Here is a 21,510-nt window from a genome sequence, read left to right on the forward strand (position 1 = left end):
TTGTATGGGGCAACTGTAGCAAAACCAAATTGAACACAATTTTTCTTCTTCAGAAAAAGGCTCTTCGTATATGCACACATTCAAATTTTTTGGCTCACACTGATCCCATATTTTATCGCCTAAAAACCCTAAAGGCCCATGATATACATTCATATTTAACTGCTATATTCATGTACAAACACATTCGAAATTTATTACCATTTTTCCATAATGCCCTAGTTACTAATGATCATATTCACTCATACCCTACCCGTCGTTCCCATGATTTTCATTTAAGTAATCCAAAGCTTTTACTTGCTCAAAAGTCGATTAGACATCACGGTCCGGATACATGGAACACTCTTCCTGAAGAGTTGAAACAGTGTGCCTCCTTGTTTTCATTCAAAGCAAACTTAAAGAAGCATATTTTATCACAGTATACTTCAAATACGAATTAAGCCCGAATAATTTATATGACTTATGTTGGTCTCCCGATAGTAGCAACATCGTAAGTCATTCCCTCTTCCAGCAAACCAATTTTATCATTCCAAATCCCAGCCTATCTGCCCCTGTGCACTCTCAAGCACTCGCACGCACATTCACCACCTTCACACATCAGAGTTTATTTTCCCCTGCTATCCTCGCAGCAGAATTTGTATTGTTTACCAATTTACCTACCTACCTTTTCCTCGGGCCGGCCATCTTTTCAAGCAATGCTTACAATGGCGGCCCTCTGCATTATCATTTCCTAAATATAATATTGTTATTGTAATCCCAGCTGCATAGACATGCATACTGTAATATCATTAATTTCCTTTTATATCATTGTTTATGCAAGTCAAACGACTCTGTTTCAAATATACTTTGTATATTTCCCATGTTCACGATTATTCAGTTTATGTACAATGTACAATGTATATTGAGTTGCAGAAAATAAAGTATCTATCAAACAAACTTACATGTATGTGTATAAGCACTGTTGTTTTCAGAAGGTAGTTTGCTCTACTGTTTCAATAAATAGAAGATCTGTACTACAGTCTCAGTCTTCTGTGAGTTTTATCTTACTCTAAATCCATTTATTTTACTTTCTAGATTACCCTAAAAAGAACACAAATTCAAAACCTGTATACGTAATCGGATGTAAGACCTTGTGTCTAAAAGTGGGTCACTTTGTTACAGTAATCAAATTTGGCTTCTGCAACCTAGAAGATAAATATTCGGTGTGTCATATACTTTAGTTTCACAGGTATTCCACTTAACGCCTTTTAGAATCAGCTGTATTACAATTACTACAATTCCCGAAGACGCGCAGAATGCTGCACAATGAGAAGGTGAAAGCACCATTTTTTCAACGAGAGGGAATTGATTGATCTCTGTGTTTGGAGAGCGGCAATACGAATGTACTGCTGAGGGCACATTCTTTGCACTGGTATGCGTTCAGTGATCTATAATGACTATACAATTCATGTATTAATGGTATGAAAAGCCCTTGACGGTTCGCATTTGCACTTTGTGTTCAACTTTGACCTTTGGATTTTTTGCGTTCCTGTGACGGAATGTTGTCAGTTCTCCTCGGAAGAAATTCGAGCTCTCTTTTGTTTTTTCTTTGGGAATAGCAGACGATTACATCAACACGTCGATCTTTATGTCACTGTAGGCGGGAAAGACACTGGTGATTTATTCGGGAGATTTAAACGGCTGAGTGTATCTGCATCAAGCCACAACTTCAGTCAGCGCTGATGGCACGGTTTTCCTCGCAAACTTGATCTGGTGTACAGCCACATAACTAAAGGCTATGCACAGCGCCACGATGGAATCAGCGAAAATGTACTCGGAATCATTCGTGTAGATTTTCATGCGCTCTATGTCCTTGCTGGCTTAAATAGCTCACTGATGACATCACACAACTATCAAGTTGCAAGATATTTCCCGCCAGCCTTTCTCCTAAATCATTCATTCTGCTTTATCCCGGGAGGGTGAACAGATGTTCTCTCAAAGATATGTCTGTGGAAGGGACTCGAACTGTCGAAAGAAAAGTGAGAGGTTACACCAAAATTAGATAGTAATAATGGCAATCTATAGAGCGTTATAATAATATGCTATGATGCGATACATACCTTCTCATAATGTGAACGAGTACCGTAATTGTAAAATAATGGAGTCACAGAGAACATGATGTCGCTTCGTTCTACTGGACAAGAATATTAGAGAATCGCGACTGCGACAACTTTACTAACTTACTAATAAGAAGTTTACATACTGGCACTGTTCTCCTTTCCGTTGAAGAGAGTAACCATGCATTCACATGATAACGTTTGCCATCAAAAAGTAATGAAAGTATAATATATACAATAACGAGTACATATAATCAATGATCAGTCACAAAATGACTTAGAGAGTAGCAGCATTTTGCTGACAAATAAACGTCATATCTACATCCATACTGAAATGAAAATGTCTCAATTTGCTGGTAAAAAAGAAAAAGATGATACCAAAGAAGAAAACCACTGTATGATAGGTAAAAATATAATTTGCGAATGTGTGACGAAAACTCACGAATTCTTGCGACGAAGGTTCCGCAGTCTCTCGTCTGCGACTTTCGTGAAGTGGTAAAGTGGGTGCTTGTGGCAGATACATCGATGAGTGGTCCACTCTAGCGCGCACTGGTGTAACCTTTAAGACAGAGATTTTAAAGTACATTTCATCAGATAATTTCTTTTGCATGGTAGAATGGACCCTTTCGTGCATGGTTATTTCAAACTTTTAATTGATGACCTCTTGAAGCATGCATCGAAGACTTACATCGCCTAACAGATGTCTCTAAACGTTGGTGAAGTTACCAAGTTTGCAGATACGATTCGTATGTTGCTATATTATTCCCCTCTTTTGGGGAGGGGGGAGGGTGGCTGCAATCAATCAACTACTTTACTGTATACAGTATGCCCCCCATGATCGGATTTTCGCATTGATAACACCCAATGTGATTTAACTGTCCAAACGCTACTTCAGGGTCTTGAAATATAACATCTTAGCTCTATTTTGCAGAAATCCATTCAGTTTGGTTTAAGATAATATAAAGTTTTGGTACCTCAAAAGTTTCCCTGAATTTCCTTGTCTTAGTTTGTGTTTCAGGTTAAAGTACCTTTCATATCATAACTAACACTGTCAGACTTACTCGCCCCAAAGTGCTCTCATGTCTTAGTAATCATGCAATTAACTGCGACCAGCAGCCCCATACGCATAGCGACCAGCAGCCCCAACGCATAGCGTAATGGGGCTGCGCATTGTAGCATTCAGGATCACGACAGACGTAGTATCGCGGGTAAATATCAACTTAAAATCCGAAAATTCCTTCAACTTGAAGACTCACCAGTTAAGTTGAAGTACCGGTATTGAAAACAGGCTTCGGGCAACGTTTGGTCCTGCCAATAGTCCCTTTCTGTTCGAATTGATGACTGAATGTGACTCGGTCGAGAGGAGCTTGGGAGAGCTACACTGAATTGACGGTCAGCGCAAATTTCAAATCCATGAACGGATAAGATGTCTGTGTGCGCATGCGCTGGCCGTCGATTCAGTGTAGCTAGCTCTCACAAGGTCCTCTCGACCGAGTCACTTTCAGTCAACAATTCGAACAGAAAGGGGCTTGGGAGAGCTACACTGAATTGACGGTCAGCGCAAATTTCAAATCCATGAACGGATAAGATGTCTGTGTGCGCATGCGCTGGCCGTCGATTCAGTGTAGCTCACCCAAGGTCCTCTCGACCGAGTCACATTCAGTCAACAATTCGAATAGAAAGGGACTATTGGCAGAACCAAACGTTGCCCGAAGCCTGTTTTCAATACTTCAACTTAACTGGTGAGTCTTCAACTTGAAGAAATTTTGGGATTTTAAGTTGATATTTACCCGCGATACTACGTCTGTCGTGATACTGAATGCTCCAATGCGCAGCCCCATTTAGCTAAAAGTATGTCATAAGTCTGATTTTTTTTTTCCAAGTTCAGCACTTGGATGCTCCTGGAACTGACATGTATGTATGAATGTGTGAACACAATGGACAGAACTTATATAGGGAAGAGATTCCTGACATGCTCTACAAAATTCCTCGTTTCTCTTTGACCACTGAAGCAAATCGAATGGGGTTTCCTGTGAGATGTGTTGGCAATGAGTTGTAGTTTCATACCCTGGAATCGTATTTAGATTGATTCACTATCTTTAAAGTTATTTTTGCAAAGGGTCCCGTTGTATTCTATTTTTCTTGGGGACATACGGTACAATGCATTTTATTTGACTTGCCAGCCCCCAAATAAAATCATTCGCATTTGCAACGTCACAACACTAACAACGCGCATAGGACTTCTCACCACGTTCTCAGAGGCGCTAACGGATCGTCTGCACTTACGTGGAAAGGTGCGGAATGCTTCAGGCTGTCAGCTACGCGCTTCATGCGCGCCTCAATATCGGCGTCAATGTCGTCGGTGACGAACACCTGCTCCGCCTCGTACGGCCAGTTTCCCGTGTCTATCATCGGAGTGTCCGCATTAAAGTCTGAAACTTCGAACATTCCTCTTTCATTCGCTGCGTTATCGAACATGTCCTCTGACATTTTCAAGAAAACAAAGACATAAACAAACAATCATAAATCTTGAGGGATACTGCAACATTACAACACAGACAAAGATGCTTAAACTGTAGACGGTAAGAAGCATAGAGCAATGTTGAATCGTTTTTGTTAGCGCATGTGGTTAGATTATATCATCTAAATCATGCACTCTAAACCGGGTCATCCCACGAGCCCGACACCCACGAGTCATAATATGGTCCATGAGCTTGACAATGAAAAAAGTGCCATGGGTCATACAGCCCACGAGTCATACATCCCATGAGCTCGAAACTAGGCGAGCAAGGCCCACGAGTCTATCACTAGGCAAAAAAAAAGGTCCATGACCCCGACATCGACTTGGCAAACAAGGCCCACGAGACAGACACTGCGTAGACTAAGCCCTAAGATGTCATGAGTATCAGGCCCATGGTCCTTGTTTGCCTAGTGTTGGACTTGCGGGCCTTCGTTTCCTACTGTCTGATCCATTGGTCGTATTTGCCAAGTGTCAAGCTCGTGGGCTGTATGACTCATGGGCTGTGTGACTCGTGGACTGTATGACTCGTAGCGTTGTCGGACTCGTGACGTGCACGCCTCACAACACGCTTTACATCACGGATATTCATAGTTTATGGGGTAGAAAGAGAGAGAGATAGGCAAAACGATGTTTATTGTACCTCCAAATCTGGGAGGGATCCCTTCCTCCATGAAACCAACGGTGTCATTGGGGTCCTTCTTCCGGTAAGCATACCCAGTCAGAGAGAAGCTAGCCTCTGATGCAGGCATGTCGAAGTCGTCTTCCCAGCAACCCATCTGCCTTCTGACGCAGGCGGCGATCACGAATGCGACAAGGACACAGAAGAAGAAGCCAACGATGGAGAAGACGATCACGAGGATTTCCCATGATTCTACAGGTGATGAGCAAGACATTCAGTTGGAGGAACGACCACGAAGCAGTAATCTTAAATCTAAGAGTCCTCCACGTGTGTGTGTGTGTGTGTGTGTGTGTCTATATGCGTTCTCTTTAAAAGAATTTATACCACCCAGAGACAGCTGCGTCGTATTCGAGTAGTTTGTACAAAGTTCTGTATATAACAGACGAAATTCGAAAGTACAAAGTTTCTTGAAGAGCTTTCGTTTAGAGTGCAATGGCATTCCACGACCGTCAAGTTAATTCAGTGAAATCATACGAACAGAACAGTATGTAGGCCCTGATAAGGTGTTATCAAAATGGAAAACAATTATACGCACGTAGATGTTTCAAAGAACGTATCGTGTTTTTTAAAGTCAAATCTTGATTGCGACTTACAGTAGATGTGGTAATGTCGATACTTCATAGTTCTCCAACTGGTTTGAAATTTACTATTTTGTAATTGGCTTTGTTTTTGTATTTAATTGAACATGATAAGCATGACTTGGTCGAAGATGAATATTACCGTTACTGTACACAATTACAGTATACCAGAGTCGATGCGAAGAATGAAGTTATGCTTGTTTCTTGAATTTCATAAATGCATGCATGAAGATCTATGTGCAGGCCCTACCCATGATATCTCATCTGCAGTGCTATCTCTGCTCTTCCAGAGGGCCTGTCATTTACAACCATATTCATACCTCGTTTAACGGGACATTTTGAGTAAAATCATTTTGTCCAAGTATTTAAGTACTAACAGGTGGCAGAACTTGAGCCCCGCGAGACCCCACTTCATGTCAAGAGTCCTATCCACTATACCACAGTGTCCACACTGACTTTATTGTGTCTTTTAAAGCCAATTAGCCAAGGTGAAGATGTTGAAGTTGTAATTCCAGTTTTGCAAATGCAACATGACGCTATAAAGCGTAAGAAGCTGGGAGAAGAAATGAAAGAAGAAGAAATGATTTTCACAGAACGTCACACGAACGTGCTGAAACCGTATCCAAACACCTACCTAGTCCTGTGAATGAGGCGACAGTTGTTGTGGTGGCAATCGTCGGGGCTGGAAACGCCAATAGTCACATCGAGAGGTGAGAATTGATTAGCCAAAGAGAAACAACAAACTCATATAAATATAAGGATTAAAATGGTGTATATAGACAACAACATTGTATTGTCAAAACTGACAGAGGAAAAAGTAAAATCCATGGTATAAATTTTGCAATATCGTCTGGCACAGAATCGATAATAAGGTGCGTGAGTGCTGGAAACCTGACATAATGACGTGAGGTGATACTATCATGCGCATAATAATATTTTTTTTTTTGCCTTAGGACGTCACATAGTATCTAAAGTTCACATTGTGCAAGAATGACAACCTTTTCGTCGCTTGAAATTTCAGTAATGAACATGTAAATTTATACGACTTTGAAGTAGTTCATTATTAGTGTGGGCCAGGGTGTCAAAGAGTGTTGCATGAAAAAGAAGAAAGTAAGGGAAAGAAGGAGGAGAAGAAGAAGAAGAAGGATGGGATGCGACAAGGGAAATGAGAAGAGAAGGATGAGGAAGGAAAAACTAGAAAGAAAGGTGAAAGAGGAGAAAAAGAACAGGTAAAGAAGAAGAATAGAAAACGAAAGTAAGAATGACGCGGATAAGGGAAATGAATAAAAAGAGGAAGGACAACAAGAACTAGTCGGAAAGGGAGGCAAAGAAGAACCAAAAGAGAAGAAGGAGCAACAGAAGAGGACTATTACCTGTGAAAAACCAAAATGTGATCATTAGAGAGAGTGGCGAGGACTTACGTGTACAATATCGCCCGGGGAGAGTGTCAACGTAAGGGTCCATGAAGTCGGGCGGGCAAGAGCAGGTGTATCCGCGTGTTCCAGTGTCAGAGCAATTCGCGTCTGGATGACAGTCGGCCAAACCTGTTAAACATTCATTGTGCGCTGTCGCAAAAGATTAGGAAAGGGGAAGTTAATAATCGTGTTCATGTATCAGTTTTGTAAACGTATTCAACTCTTTCGTAGACAGCTCAGAAACAAACAAACAAGCAACAACAACATCAAAAGCAGGAATCAACTGTCTAAGTTGTAAAATTATCTTGCCCAAGCTTGTATTTGAACGTTGTTTCCAATCTCTACTTCACAGAGATTATTTCATTTTCATTAGAAAGTTAGAATACCATTGAAGACGCACACGGCAATGCCTTGATTTTAACTTGATCTTAACTCTAAAGTTCAACTTACATTCTTACATGACACACCTCCCCCCCCCCCCCCCCCCCGGTCTAGGAGAGAAAGAATTCCGTTGCCTCCTGCTAAATAACACAGAAAGACCTACGTAAGGCTGCGACTGCTGACGCCTGAAGCGAAATGTTCCTCGGAAGGAGCTTCTCGTGGATCTCTAGATACTTCGTTGTTTCGTTAGACACGAGCTCGGCCGTCACATTGGTGGAAACGAAACCGATGGCGTAATCGACAATGATGCTCCCCGACGTGAAAGAAAAGACTTCGCACGTAGCGAGACGGAAGACTGAATCGAGCAGCGAATCGTACATCTCCTTCAGCTACACATCATGGGAGCAAAGACATAGAGTCATAAGTGATTAGGGTCTTTGTCTCCAATTGAAGGGGGAGGGATTTCGAAGAGTTTCGGAGTACATAGTTCGGCAATGATCGTTATTCTGAAGGTTCGTTATACCCAAGTTTCGTCAATCGGAAAATGAAATAAGGTTCTTTAATCCGAAAACGAAAATCAGGTGAACACACTAACGAATCTTTGGAATGACGGACTTTATTTCTGTTTCGGATTAATGAACATTCTAAATGACGAGTTTTTACATTTTCGGATCAACAAACCTCCGGTATAGTAAACTTCACTTCACTTTCGGATTAACGAACCTTCGGAATGATGAATCTTATTTCATTTTGGGATTAACAAGGATTAACGAATCTTCGGAATTGTCATCGTATGATTTTAAGAAAGAACGACCAATGTAAAGACCAAGGTACTTACAGAACAGATCTGACAATGGTCTTTAAGGAAGTTGTACCAAAAAGAGATATGGATATTGCACAACACAATGCACAATATCACCATGAGCACGTTTGTAAAAACTTAGTGATGAATGTTCTTGACACCACTCATTACCACAATCACTGACATTTCCGTATCATTAGGCACAACTTGTTATGTACATACTCATATTGTCAAATTCAATATCAACCCCCAACATGCACACTTAAAGGTAAAGTTCACAAGCCCAGGTAAGCAGCAGGATTAGCTTACTGAATTGCAGAAGTCCGATTCCAAAACCTTGAATATTTCCGAAGTTGGATCAGAGTAACCAGCTTGAAACACCGCGTCCTCTCCCTTTATCTCAACAATCTTCACCTGCATCATGTAGGACACAACCTCTTGATTACAGAAAGAAAGAAAGAAAGAAGAAAAACAGCGTGGTTACTTTCAGATACTCAGAATCGATTGAAACACAGCAGGTTAAAAGAGAAGCACCTGTACCAATATTCCTTCCGATTGGGTACACGCTATAGACTTAAGAAACAACAACAAAAGCAACGAAAGTTTGCATCTACGAGGACAGTTTTGAAGGCATGTTTTAAACACATCTAAGCAGAGGTGAAACAAAATGTGTGAAGCACTAACATCCACGTCACTTCCATGTCATACTGTACCACAGATGAGTTAGCCAGAAATGTGATATCTATCTACTTATTACTTTTTTTATTCCGATTTCAAGCCTTCTCACTTCTCTTATCAAAGGTTAAGGGAAATATATTACTGAAGTAATCAAGAAGCTCTGGAAATATATTTTGAATTGTGATCGCTCGTAGCCAACTTCTTTGCTGGCATTTTGAAGAAACACAACCAACACAAACGCAAACACAAACAGTTGACCCGCAGAACATGCAGAATGAAACAACGCACATGGAAGTAGGCCTACGACTTGAATATAATAAAGAGTGTGCTTACAGGCACCAACAAAAACACCCCATGGGTAAATATTATTCCTTTTTTCATTTAGCATTTTTTTCTTTTACATTTGTAAAACTGATTAAATGGGGACCAATTATTCGCCAACATTCTGTCAGAATATTTATACTCATGACGATTTGCAAAGGGGAGTCAAATAAATCTCACCGTTACATTTGCCGTTCACGCGTTCATAGCCCTCCCAACAAGCACAGAATCCGCCACTTTTATCTTCGATGCATACCTCGTTGTCTTCAACGCATTTAGCGCCACAGTACGCTTCTAGAAATAATGAATGCAGTAGAAAATAGGTCATGATATGCTTAATTAGTAAAATGTGCAATGATAATGTAGTGATGAAACACAGAAAAAACCTCACAGCTGGTATACGAGGGAGTTCAGGGCTACAGATCACTGTCATTGAGTTGATTTTCCGCTTCCCTAGTAGAGTAGGTGAATGTCACAGAATAGATAATAATAGAAATAGGGGTAATGATAATAATGATGATTAATTAGAATATTCATGTATACATAGGCCCTACACTCCGCAAAAAAAAAGTAAGTTCCCCCCTAACATTTTTGGATATATCTCAAAAAGTATTTTACGGATTTTCATAATTCAAACGGGAATGGATGGGGAATTTTATTACTCATACATGAATGGCATATCATTGCCACCAGATATCATTATTGGTGTAAAAAACCGCATTTTATGTCAAAATGCATGGGGAAAAAAGTTGCACTTTAGGCTATATGAAGCATATTGTATACATTTCCTATGTAAGTTAGCAAATAACCTTTTCTAAATTGTGTAATTCTCAGGAATTTCTTCAGGTACAATGTGCTTCCCTATTAAACAGATGTTGTGCATACTTTTCAAACAATAGGCCTTTTCAATACGAAAATGTTGGTAGAAGCCATGTGATTTGTAATTCCAATTTGGATTGATCACATTAATGCGCCTATGGCCATTTTGCATCATGAACTCAAGTTGTAGATCAGTCTGTCCAGGGAAATGGCATCGAACGTATGGAGTGATGGCCTACAAGATCCCCTGACTGTAATCCAGTAGAGAATCTTTGGGATATCATTTGCGGAAAGCGAGCAAGAAGGTGAAAGATGACACTTCACTGCAAGAATTTCAGCGCATCTTACAGAGAGCATGGGCCAACATTGAGCAGCGCCAAGTACAAACTTTAGTCAACAGTATGCGGAAGAGATGCCGGCTGGTCATTAAAACGGAGGTGGACATATCAATTATCAAATACTTTACTGTATGCTCATGAAAAGAAAGAGATAGAGAAATATGCAATAAGCCAAGCTTAAATGTTCAGAATTATGAGTGATTGTTTGATTATGTTTGATTGTGTAAAAGTCACTGCAAATCACTAAAGTGCAACTTTTGTTTCCATGCATTTTGACCTAAAATGCATTTTTCACACCAATAATGATATCTGGTGGCAATGATTTGCCACTCATCTTATGAGTAATAAAATTCCTTATCCATTTCCGTTTGAATTATGAAAATCGGTTAAATACTTTTTTAGATATATCCAAAAATGTTGGGGGGAACTTACATTTTTTTGCTGAGTGGCATATATATATATATATATATATAGTAAAGCGTTTTCAAGTAATTCTTAATCAACATAATATCATATTCTTTAGCTGGAATCATAATAGGATATTACGTCTTCCACTCACTACAAGAGAATATACGTTCGTCGGTGAAATGTGCACAAATAGTAGACACAGTGTAGCGTAGAAAGCACGTTGAGCAACAGATGGCTTTAATTTTTTTAACCATAGCTACTGTTGGCATATTCTTTCCGTTACATTCTAAGCAAATGCGTTTGCGAAAAAAAAAGTTCTTAAAGATTTAGACAGTGATAAAGTATGTCCTTTCTGAGAAACATATAACGGAGGAACAAGGGGCGAGAAAGATACGAACCGCTTGCTGTGACAACCGTCTTTGTGGTTAACAGGTCCTGTCCTTTGCTCGTTGTGGAAGGTTGTGCTGCCAAAGTCGTCGCCAGAGGTGATGGCTGGTCAGTGACAGAGGTTGAAGGATCAGTGCCTGTTGATTCCGAAGGCCTAGTCGAGCTGGTCTCTCTCTCTGTCTGTTCTGTGACCGTTGTGGATTGAATTTCCCTCTTTGGTTCAGTTGTTTCTCTTTCTGTGAAGAAGTCAGTAGTTATCTGGTGTTGTGATGTGAGGGCGAGTGTACTTGATGAGATTGATTCAGTCTGATCACTTGCTGTTGTTGAAAGGCTTTCTCTTGATGAAGTCATGGCAGTCGCCACATCTGTTGTTATTTGGTTTGTAACGGTTGTCAAATGACTCGTAGTTGTTGCGTCACTTGCTGTCAATTCTGTGGTTGTGTATGTAGTTACCTGACGTGATGTTAAGGTACGTTGAGTTGAAGACACTGGTTGTGTCTGGTCTGTTGCTGATAATGGAAGGTCATCTGTTGTTGATGCCTGGGTAGTCACAGCTTCTGTCTCCACCTCATCTGTAACCATTGACGATTGACTATAACTGGTTAGCCTACTTACGGTGACTAAGACAGATGTTGCATCAGGACGTGTTGATTCTTGCGACGTGGTAATTTCTGTCTCTAACGGCTCTGTGACCTTTGTAGGCTCGCTTTCACTTGTTGGCTCACTTATGTCTAATTCAGTAACTAAGGAAGACGTTGCGTCATGGCGTGTTGTAAAGCTACGTTGAGTTGAAGTGATGTCCTCTGTCTGATCTGTCAATAATCTTGATGTACTTTCTTTTCTTGATTCTTGAGTAGTTGTTATTTCTGTCTCTATCTGATCAGTTACTGTTGTCAACTGGCTTTCACTAGTTGTTTCGAATTCGGTGATTAAGACAGGTGTCGTAACAAGACGTGTTGTGAATCTGCGTTGCGTTGGAGACATGTCCTCGGTCTGATCTGTCAATGTCGATACACTTTCTTTTGTTAGTTCTTGAGTCGTCATTATTTCTGTCTCTACCCGATCTGTGACCGTTGTCGCCTGGCTTCCACTAGTCGCCTCACTTGTTTCGAATTCGGTGATTAAGGGAGATGTTGTATCTTGAAGGGTTGTACTGCTGCTTGGAGTTGAGGTCATTGGTTGGGTTTCTTCCGGCAATGAAGTCGACACACTTTCTTTCGTTGTTTCTTGGGTTGACATAATTTCTGTCTCTAACTGATTCGTGACCGTTGTCGATTGGCTTCCACTAGTCGCCTCACTTGTTTCGAATTCGGTGATTAAGGCAGATGTTGTATCTTGAAGGGTTGTAAAGGTGCTTGGAGTTGAGGTCATTGGTTGGGTTTCTTCCGGCAATGAAGTCGACACTTTTTTCGATGTTTCTTGGGTTGACATAAATTCTGTCTCTACCTGATCTGTGAACGTTGTCAACTGGCTTTCACTAATTGGTTCACTCCTTTCTAATTCGGTGACTAAGGCCGGTGTTGAAGCAGGACGTGTTGTAAAACTTTCTCGAGTTAAAGCCATATCTTCTGTCTGATATGTTAATGATGTTGCTACACTTTCTGTCATTGACTTTTCAGTACTTATCACTTCTGTCTGTTTTGTGACCGTTTTTGATTGAGTAGAACTTGTTGGCTCAGTTGTTTCTAGTTCAGTGACTAAGGCAGATGTTGTATCAGGGGGTGCTGTAGAGCTGCGTTGGGTTGAAACCATATCTTCAGTCTGATCTGTCAATAATGTCGATACACTTTCCTTTGTTGATTCTTGAGTCGTCATTATTTCTGTCTCTACCCGATCTGTGACTGTTGTCAACTGGCTGCCAATAGTTGGCTCACTTGTTTCGAACTTGGTGACTAAGACAGATGTTGTAAAAGGACGTGTTGTGAAGCTCGGTTGAGTTGAAGCTTTTGTATCTTCTGCAAATGAAGTTGATATACTTTCAATCGTTGATTTTCGAGTAGTTATAATATCTGTCTCCGCTTGAAGTGTTGCAGATGTAGATTGAATAGATATTGTTTGCTCACTTGTTTCTAATTCTGTAACAGTGACAGATGTAGCATCTGGAGTTAATGTATAACTGCGTTCAGTTGAAGCCATTTCTTCGGTCTGAGCTGTCAGTGATGTCGATACACGGTCTGTCAATGATTCATGGGTAGTTATTAATTCTGTCTCTACCTGATCTGAGACCGTTGTCGCCTGGCTTTCACCGGTTGGCCCACTTGTTTGTAATTCAGTGACTAAGGCAGGTGATGTACCAATACGTGTTGTAAGGCTGCGTTGCGTTGAATCCATGTCTTCTGTCTGATCTGTCAATAATGTCGACACGCCCTCCTTTCTTGTTTCCTGCGTTGTCATTATTTCTGTCACAACCTGATCTTTTACAGTGGTCGTTTGTTTTTCGCTTGTTGGCTCACTTGTTTCAAATTCGGTTGATAAGACAGATGTTATATCTTTACTTAACGTATAACTGCGTTGAGTTGAAACCATTTCTTCGGTCTGATCTGTCAGTGATGTCGATATACTGTCTGTAATTGAATCTTGAGTCGTCATTATATCTGTCTGTATGTGATCTGTGGCCGTTGTCGCCTGGCTTTCACTTGTTGGCCCACTTGTTTCTAATTCAGTGACTAGGGTAGGTGTTGTAAAAAGCCTTGACGTAAAACTGCGTTGCGTTGAAGCCATGTCCTCTGTCTGATCTGTCAATAATGTCGACACGCCCTCCTTTCTTGTTTCCTGCGTTGTCCTTATTTCTGTCACAACCTGATCTGATGCAACGGTCGCTTGTTTTTCGCTAGTTGGCTCACTTGTTTCAAATTCGGTTGATAAGACAGATGTTGTATCTTGACTTAACGTATAACTGCGTTGAGTTGAAGCCATTTCTTCGGTCTGATCTGTCAGTGATGTCGATATACTGTCTGTCATTGAATCTTGAGTCGTCATTATATCTGTGGCCGTTGTCGCCTCGCTTTCACTGGTTGGCCCACTTGTTTGTAATTCAGTGACCAAGGTAGGTGTTGTACCAATACGTGTTTTAAGGCTGCGTTGCGTTGAAGCCATGTCTTCTGTCTGATCTGTCAATAATGTCGACACGCCCTCCTTTCTTGTTTCCTGCGTTGTCCTTATTTCTGTCACAACCTGATCTGTTGCAGTGGTCGCTTGTTTTTCGCTAGTTGGCTCACTTGTTTCAAATTCGGTTGATAAGACAGTTGTTGTATCTGGACTTAACGTATAACTGCGTTGAGTTGAAACCATTTCTTCGGTATGATCTGTCAGTGATGTCGATATACTGTCTGTAATTGAATCTTGAGTCGTCATTATATCTGTCTCTATAATATCTGTGGCCGTTGTCGCCTGGTTTTCACTGGTTGGCCCAATTCGTGTTGTAAGGCTGCGTTGCGTTGAAGCCATGTCTTCTGTCTGATCTGTCAATAATGTCGACACGCCCTCCTTTCTTGTTTCCTGCGTTGTCCTTATTTCTGTCATTACCTGATCTGTTACAGTGGTCGTTTGTTTTTCGCTTGTTGGCTCACTTGTTTCAAATTCGGTTGATAAGACAGTTGTTGTATCTGGACTTAACGTATAAGTGCGTTGAGTTGAAACCATTTCTTCGGTATGGTCTGTCAGTGATGTCGATATACTGTCTGTAATTGAATCTTGAGTCGTCATTATATCTGTCTGTATGTGATCTGTGGCCGTTGTCGCCTGGCTTTCACTGGTTGGCCCACTTGTTTCTAATTCAGTGACTAGGGTAGGTGTTGTAAAAAGCCTTGAAGTAAAACTGCGTTGCGTTGAAGCCATGTCTTCTGTCTGATCTGTCAATAATGTCGACACGCCCTCCTTTCTTGTTTCCTGCGTTGTCCTTATTTCTGTCACTACCTGATCTGTTGCAGTGGTCGATTGTTTTTCGCTTGTTGGCTCACTCGTTTCAAATTCGGTTGATAAGACAGATGTTATATCTTTACTTAACGTATAACTACGTTGAGTTGAAACCATTTCTTCGGTCTGATCTGTCAGTGATGTCGATATACTGTCTGTAATTGAATCTTGAGTCGTCATTATATCTGTCTCTATAATATCTGTGGCCGTTGTCGCCTGGTTTTCACTGGTTGGCCCTATTCGTGTTGTAAGGCTGCGTTGCGTTGAAGCCATGTCCTCTGTCTGATCTGTCAATAACGTCGACACGCCCTCCTTTCTTGTTTCCTGCGTTGTCATTATTTCTGTCATTACCTGATCTGTTGCAATGGTCGCTTGTTTTTCGCTTGTTGGCTCACTCGTTTCAAATTCGGTTGATAAGACAGATGTTATATCTTTACTTAACGTATAACTGCGTTGAGTTGAAACCATTTCTTCGGTATGGTCTGTCAGTGATGTCGATATACTGTCTGTCATTGAATCTTGAGTCGTCATTATATCTGTGGCCGTTGTCGCCTGGCTTTCACTGGTTGGCCCACTTGTTTGTAATTCAGTGACTAGGGTAGGTGTTGTAAAAAGCCTTGAAGTAAAACTGCGTTGCGTTGAAGCCATGTCTTCTGTCTGATCTGTCAATAATGTCGACACGCCCTCCTTTCTTGTTTCCTGCGTTGTCCTTATTTCTGTCACTACCTGATCTGTTGCAGTGGTCGATTGTTTTTCGCTTGTTGGCTCACTCGTTTCAAATTCGGTTGATAAGACAGATGTTATATCTTTACTTAACGTATAACTACGTTGAGTTGAAACCATTTCTTCGGTCTGATCTGTCAGTGATGTCGATATACTGTCTGTAATTGAATCTTGAGTCGTCATTATATCTGTCTCTATAATATCTGTGGCCGTTGTCGCCTGGTTTTCACTGGTTGGCCCTATTCGTGTTGTAAGGCTGCGTTGCGTTGAAGCCATGTCCTCTGTCTGATCTGTCAATAACGTCGACACGCCCTCCTTTCTTGTTTCCTGCGTTGTCATTATTTCTGTCATTACCTGATCTGTTGCAATGGTCGCTTGTTTTTCGCTTGTTGGCTCACTCGTTTCAAATTCGGTTGATAAGACAGATGTTATATCTTTACTTAACGTATAACTGCGTTCAGTTGAAACCATTTCTTCGGTCTGATCTGTCAGTGATGTCGATATACTGTCTGTCATTGAATCTTGAGTCGTCATTATATCTGTGGCCGTTGTCGTCTGGCTTTTACTGGTTCGCCCACTTGTTTGTAATTCAGTGACTAAGGCAGGTGATGTACCAATACGTGTTGTAAGGCTGCGTTGCGTTGAAGCCATGTCTTCTGTCTGATCTGTCAATAATGTCGACACGCCCTCCTTTCTTGTTTCCTGCGTTGTCCTTATTTCTGTCACAACCTGATCTGTTTCCGTCGTCGCTTGTTTTTCGCTTGTTGGCTCAATCGTTTCAAATTCGGTTGATAAGACAGATGTTATATCTTTACTTAACGTATAACTGCGTTGAGTTGAAACCATTTCTTCGGTCTGGGCTGTCAGTGATGTCGATATACTGTCTGTCATTGAATCTTGAGTCGTCATTATATCTCTCTGTATGTTATCTGTGGCCGTTGTCGCCTGGCTTTCACTGGTTGGCCCACTTGTTTGTAATTCAGTGACTAGGGTAGGTGTCGTAAAAAGCCTTGAAGTAAAACTGCGTTGCGTTGAAGCCATGTCTTCTGTCTGATCTGTCAATAATGTCGACACGCCCTCCTTTGTTGTTTCCTGCGTTGCCATTCTTTCTGTCATTACCTGATCTGATGCAGTGGTCGCTTGTTTTTCGCTTGTTGGCTCACTTGTTTCAAATTCGGTTGATAAGACAGATGTTGTATCTGGACTTGATGTATAACTGCGTTGAGTTGAAACCATTTCTTCGGTCTGATCTGTCAGTGATGTCGATATACTGTCTGTAATTGAATCTTGAGTCGTCATTATATCTGTCTGTATGTGATCTGTGGCCGTTGTCGCCCTGCTTTCACTGGTTGGCCTACTTGTTTGTAATTCAGTGACTAAGGTAGGTGTTGTACCAATACGTGTTGTAAGGCTGCGTTGCGTTGAAGCCCTGTCTTCTGTCTGATCTGTCAATAATGTCGACACGCCCTCCCTTCTTGTTTCCTGCGTTGTCCTTATTTCTGTCACAACCTGATCTGTTTCCGTCGTCGCTTGTTTTTCGCTTGTTGGCTCACTCGTTTCAAATTCGGTTGATAAGACAGATGTTATATCTTTACTTAACGTATAACTGCGTTCAGTTGAAACCATTTCTTCGGTCTGATCTGTCAGTGATGTCGATATACTGTCTGTAATTGAATCTTGAGTCGTCATTATATCTGTCTGTATGTGATCTGTGGCCGTTGTCGCCTGGCTTTCACTTGTTGGCCCACTTGTTTCTAATTCAGTGACTAGGGTAGGTGTTGTAAAAAGCCTTGACGTAAAACTGCGTTGCGTTGAAGCCATGTCCTCTGTCTGATCTGTCAATAATGTCGACACGCCCTCCTTTCTTGTTTCCTGCGTTGTCCTTATTTCTGTCACAACCTGATCTGATGCAGTGGTCGCTTGTTTTTCGCTTGTTGGCTCACTTGTTTCAAATTCGGTTGATAAGACAGATGTTGTATCTGGACTTAACGTATAATTGCGTTGAGTTGAAGCCATTTCTTCGGTCTGATCTGTCAGTGATGTCGATATACTGTCTGTCATTGAATCTTGAGTCGTCATTATATCTGTCTGTATGTGATCTGTGGCCGTTGTCGCCTGGCTTTCACTGGTTCGCCCACTTGTTTGTAATTCAGTGACTAGGGTAGGTGTTGTAAAAAGCCTTGAAGTAAAACTGCGTTGCGTTGAAGCCATGTCTTCTGTCTGATCTGTCAATAATGTCGACACGCCCTCCTTTCTTGTTTCCTGCGTTGTCCTTATTTCTGTCACAACCTGATCTGTTGCAGTGGTCGCTTGTTTTTCGCTTGTTGGCTCACTTGTTTCAAATTCGGTTGATAAGACAGATGTTGTATCTGGACTTGATGTATAACTGCGTTGAGTTGAAACCATTTCTTCGGTCTGATCTGTCAGTGATGTCGATATACTGTCTGTAATTGAATCTTGAGTCGTCATTATATCTGTCTGTATGTGATCTGTGGCCGTTGTCGCCTGGCTTTCACTGGTTGGCCCACTTGTTTGTAATTCAGTGACTAAGGTAGGTATTGTACCAATACGTGTTGCAAGGCTGCGTTGCGTTGAAGCCATGTCTTCTGTCTGATCTGTCAATAATGTCGACACGCCCTCCCTTCTTGTTTCCTGCGTTGTCCTTATTTCTGTCACAACCTGATCTGTTTCCGTCGTCGCTTGTTTTTCGCTTGTTGGCTCACTCGTTTCAAATTCGGTTGATAAGACAGATGTTATATCTTTACTTAACGTATAACTGCGTTGAGTTGAAACCATTTCTTCGGTATGGTCTGTCAGTGATGTCGATATACTGTCTGTCATTGAATCTTGAGTCGTCATTATATCTGTCTGTATGTGATCTGTGGCCGTTGTCGTCAGGCTTTCACTGGTTGGCCCACTTGTTTGTAATTCAGTGACTAAGGTAGGTGTTGTACCAATACGTGTTGCAAGGCTGCGTTGCGTTGAAGCCATGTCTTCTGTCTGATCTGTCAATAATGTCGACAAATCCTCCTTTGTTGTTTCCTGCGTTGCTATTCTTTCTGTCATTACCTGATCTGTTGCAGTGGTCGCTTGTTTTTCGCTTGTTGGCTCACTTGTTTCAAATTCGGTTGATAAGACAGATGTTGTATCTGGACTTGATGTATAACTGCGTTGAGTTGAAACCATTTCTTCGGTCTGATCTGTCAGTGATGTCGATATACTGTCTGTCATTGAATCTTGAGTCGTCATTATATCTGTGGCCGTTGTCGCCTGGCTTTCACTGGTTCGCCCACTTGTTTGTAATTCAGTGACTAAGGCAGGTGTTGTACCAATACGTGTTGTAAGGCTGCGTTGCGTTGAAGCCATGTCTTCTGTCTGATCTGTCAATAATGTCGACACGCCCTCCCTTCTTGTTTCCTGCGTTGTCCTTATTTCTGTCACAACCTGATCTGTTTCCGTCGTCGCTTGTTTTTCGCTTGTTGGCTCACTCGTTTCAAATTCGGTTGATAAGACAGATGTTATATCTTTACTTAACGTATAACTGCGTTGAGTTGAAACCATTTCTTCGGTATGGTCTGTCAGTGATGTCGATATACTGTCTGTCATTGAATCTTGAGTCGTCATTATATCTGTGGCCGTTGTCGTCAGGCTTTCACTGGTTGGCCCACTTGTTTGTAATTCAGTGACTAAGGTAGGTGTTGTACCAATACGTGTTGTAAGGCTGCGTTGCGTTGAAGCCATGTCTTCTGTCTGATCTGTCAATAATGTCGACAAATCCTCCTTTGTTGTTTCCTGCGTTGCTATTCTTTCTGTCATTACCTGATCTGTTGCAGTGGTCGCTTGTTTTTCGCTTGTTGGCTCACTTGTTTCAAATTCGGTTGATAAGACAGATGTTGTATCTGGACTTGATGTATAACTGCGTTGAGTTGAAACCATTTCTTCGGTCTGATCTGTCAGTGATGTCGATATACTGTCTGTAATTGAATCTTGAGTCGTCATTATATCTGTCTGTATGTGATCTGTGGCCGTTGTCGCCTGGCTTTCACTGGTTGGCCCACTTGTTTGTAATTCAGTGACTAAGGTAGGTGTTGTACCAATACGTGTTGTAAGGCTGCGTTGCGTTGAAGCCATGTCTTCTGTCTTATCTGTCAATAATGTCGACACGCCCTCCCTTCTTGTTTCCTGCGTTGTCCTTATTTCTGTCACAACCTGATCTGTTTCCGTCGTCGCTTGTTTTTCGCTTGTTGGCTCACTCGTTTCAAATTCGGTTGATAAGACAGATGTTATATCTTTACTTAACGTATAACTGCGTTGAGTTGAAACCATTTCTTCGGTCTGATCTGTCAGTGATGTCGATATACTGTCTGTCATTGAATCTTGAGTCGTCATTATATCTGTGGCCGTTGCCGTCTGGCTTTCACTGGTTGGCCCACTTGTTTGTAATTCAGTGACTAAGGTAGGTGTTGTACCAATACGTGTTGCAAGGCTGCGTTGCGTTGAAGCCATGTCTTCTGTCTGATCTGTCAATAATGTCGACACGCCCTCCCTTCTTGTTTCCTGCGTTGTCCTTATTTCTGTCACAACCTGATCTGTTTCCGTCGTCGCCTGTTTTTCGCTTGTTGGCTCACTCGTTTCAAATTCGGTTGATAAGACAGATGTTATATCTTTACTTAACGTATAACTGCGTTCAGTTGAAACCATTTCTTCGGTCTGATCTGTCAGTGATGTCGATATACTGTCTGTCATTGAATCTTGAGTCGTCATTATATCTGTGGCCGTTGTCGCCTCGCTTTCACTGGTTGGCCCACTTGTTTGTAATTCAGTGACTAAGGTAGGTGTTGTACCAATACGTGTTGCAAGGCTGCGTTGCGTTGAAGCCATGTCTTCTGTCTGATCTGTCAATAATGTCGACAAATCCTCCTTTGTTGTTTCCTGCGTTGCCATTCTTTCTGTCATTACCTGATCTGTTGCAGTGGTCGCTTGTTTTTCGCTTGTTGGCTCACTTGTTTCAAATTCGGTTGATAAGACAGATGTTGTATCTGGACTTGATGTATAACTGCGTTGAGTTGAAACCATTTCTTCGGTCTGCTCTGTCAGTGATGTCGACATACTGTCTGTCATTGAATCTTGAGTCGTCATTATATCTGTCTGTATGTGATCTGTGGCCGTTGTCGCCTGGCTTTCACTGGTTGGCCCACTTGTTTGTAATTCAGTGACTAGGGTAGGTGTCGTAAAAAGCCTTGAAGTAAAACTGCGTTGCGTTGAAGCCATGTCTTCTGTCTGATCTGTCAATAATGTCGACACGCCCTCCTTTGTTGTTTCCTGCGTTGCCATTCTTTCTGTTATTACCTGATCTGTTGCAGTGGTCGCTTGTTTTTCGCTTGTTGGCTCACTTGTTTCAAATTCGGTTGATAAGACAGATGTTGTATCTGGACTTGATGTATAACTGCGT

General features: G+C 41.5%; 1 protein-coding gene across 1 annotated transcript; it reads right to left on the reverse strand.

Moving 5' to 3' along the window:
• Positions 1-1,136: 1,136 nt before the first annotated feature.
• On the reverse strand, positions 1,137-21,508 carry LOC139713212 (uncharacterized). Its single transcript, XM_071624958.1, has 11 exons — positions 19,000-21,508; positions 12,867-15,933; positions 11,432-12,674; positions 9,649-9,762; positions 8,779-8,906; positions 7,831-8,056; positions 6,506-6,568; positions 5,255-5,485; positions 4,380-4,576; positions 2,536-2,652; positions 1,137-2,001 (listed from the first exon to the last, which is right to left on the reverse strand). Exons 1-11 carry the CDS (start codon positions 21,390-21,392, stop codon positions 1,972-1,974), a joined length of 7,809 nt encoding a protein of 2,602 aa, XP_071481059.1. The 5' UTR covers positions 21,393-21,508; the 3' UTR covers positions 1,137-1,971.
• Positions 21,509-21,510: the final 2 nt, after the last annotated feature.

This window comes from Diadema antillarum, unplaced genomic scaffold (genome assembly GCF_040938485.1).
Source record: "Diadema antillarum isolate AM-2024a unplaced genomic scaffold, OU_Dant_1.0 seq00001926_RagTag, whole genome shotgun sequence".
Taxonomy (NCBI): Eukaryota; Metazoa; Echinodermata; class Echinoidea; order Diadematoida; family Diadematidae; genus Diadema; species Diadema antillarum.

What these genes read in the sequence shown, in the direction of transcription:
- LOC139713212 (XM_071624958.1), bottom strand. Translation starts at nt 21,392, where the DNA reads ATGGCAACGCAGGAAACAACAAAGGAGGGCGTGTCGACATTATTGACA. An exon ending in CGTATTGGTACAACACCTAC is followed by an intron (nt 15,934 to 18,999) that starts CTTAGTCACTGA and finishes TACAACACCTAC; the next exon opens with CCTAGTCACTGAATTACAAA. An exon ending in CGTGAACGGCAAATGTAACG is followed by an intron (nt 8,907 to 9,648) that starts GTGAGATTTATT and finishes TCTGTAATCAAG; the next exon opens with AGGTTGTGTCCTACATGATG.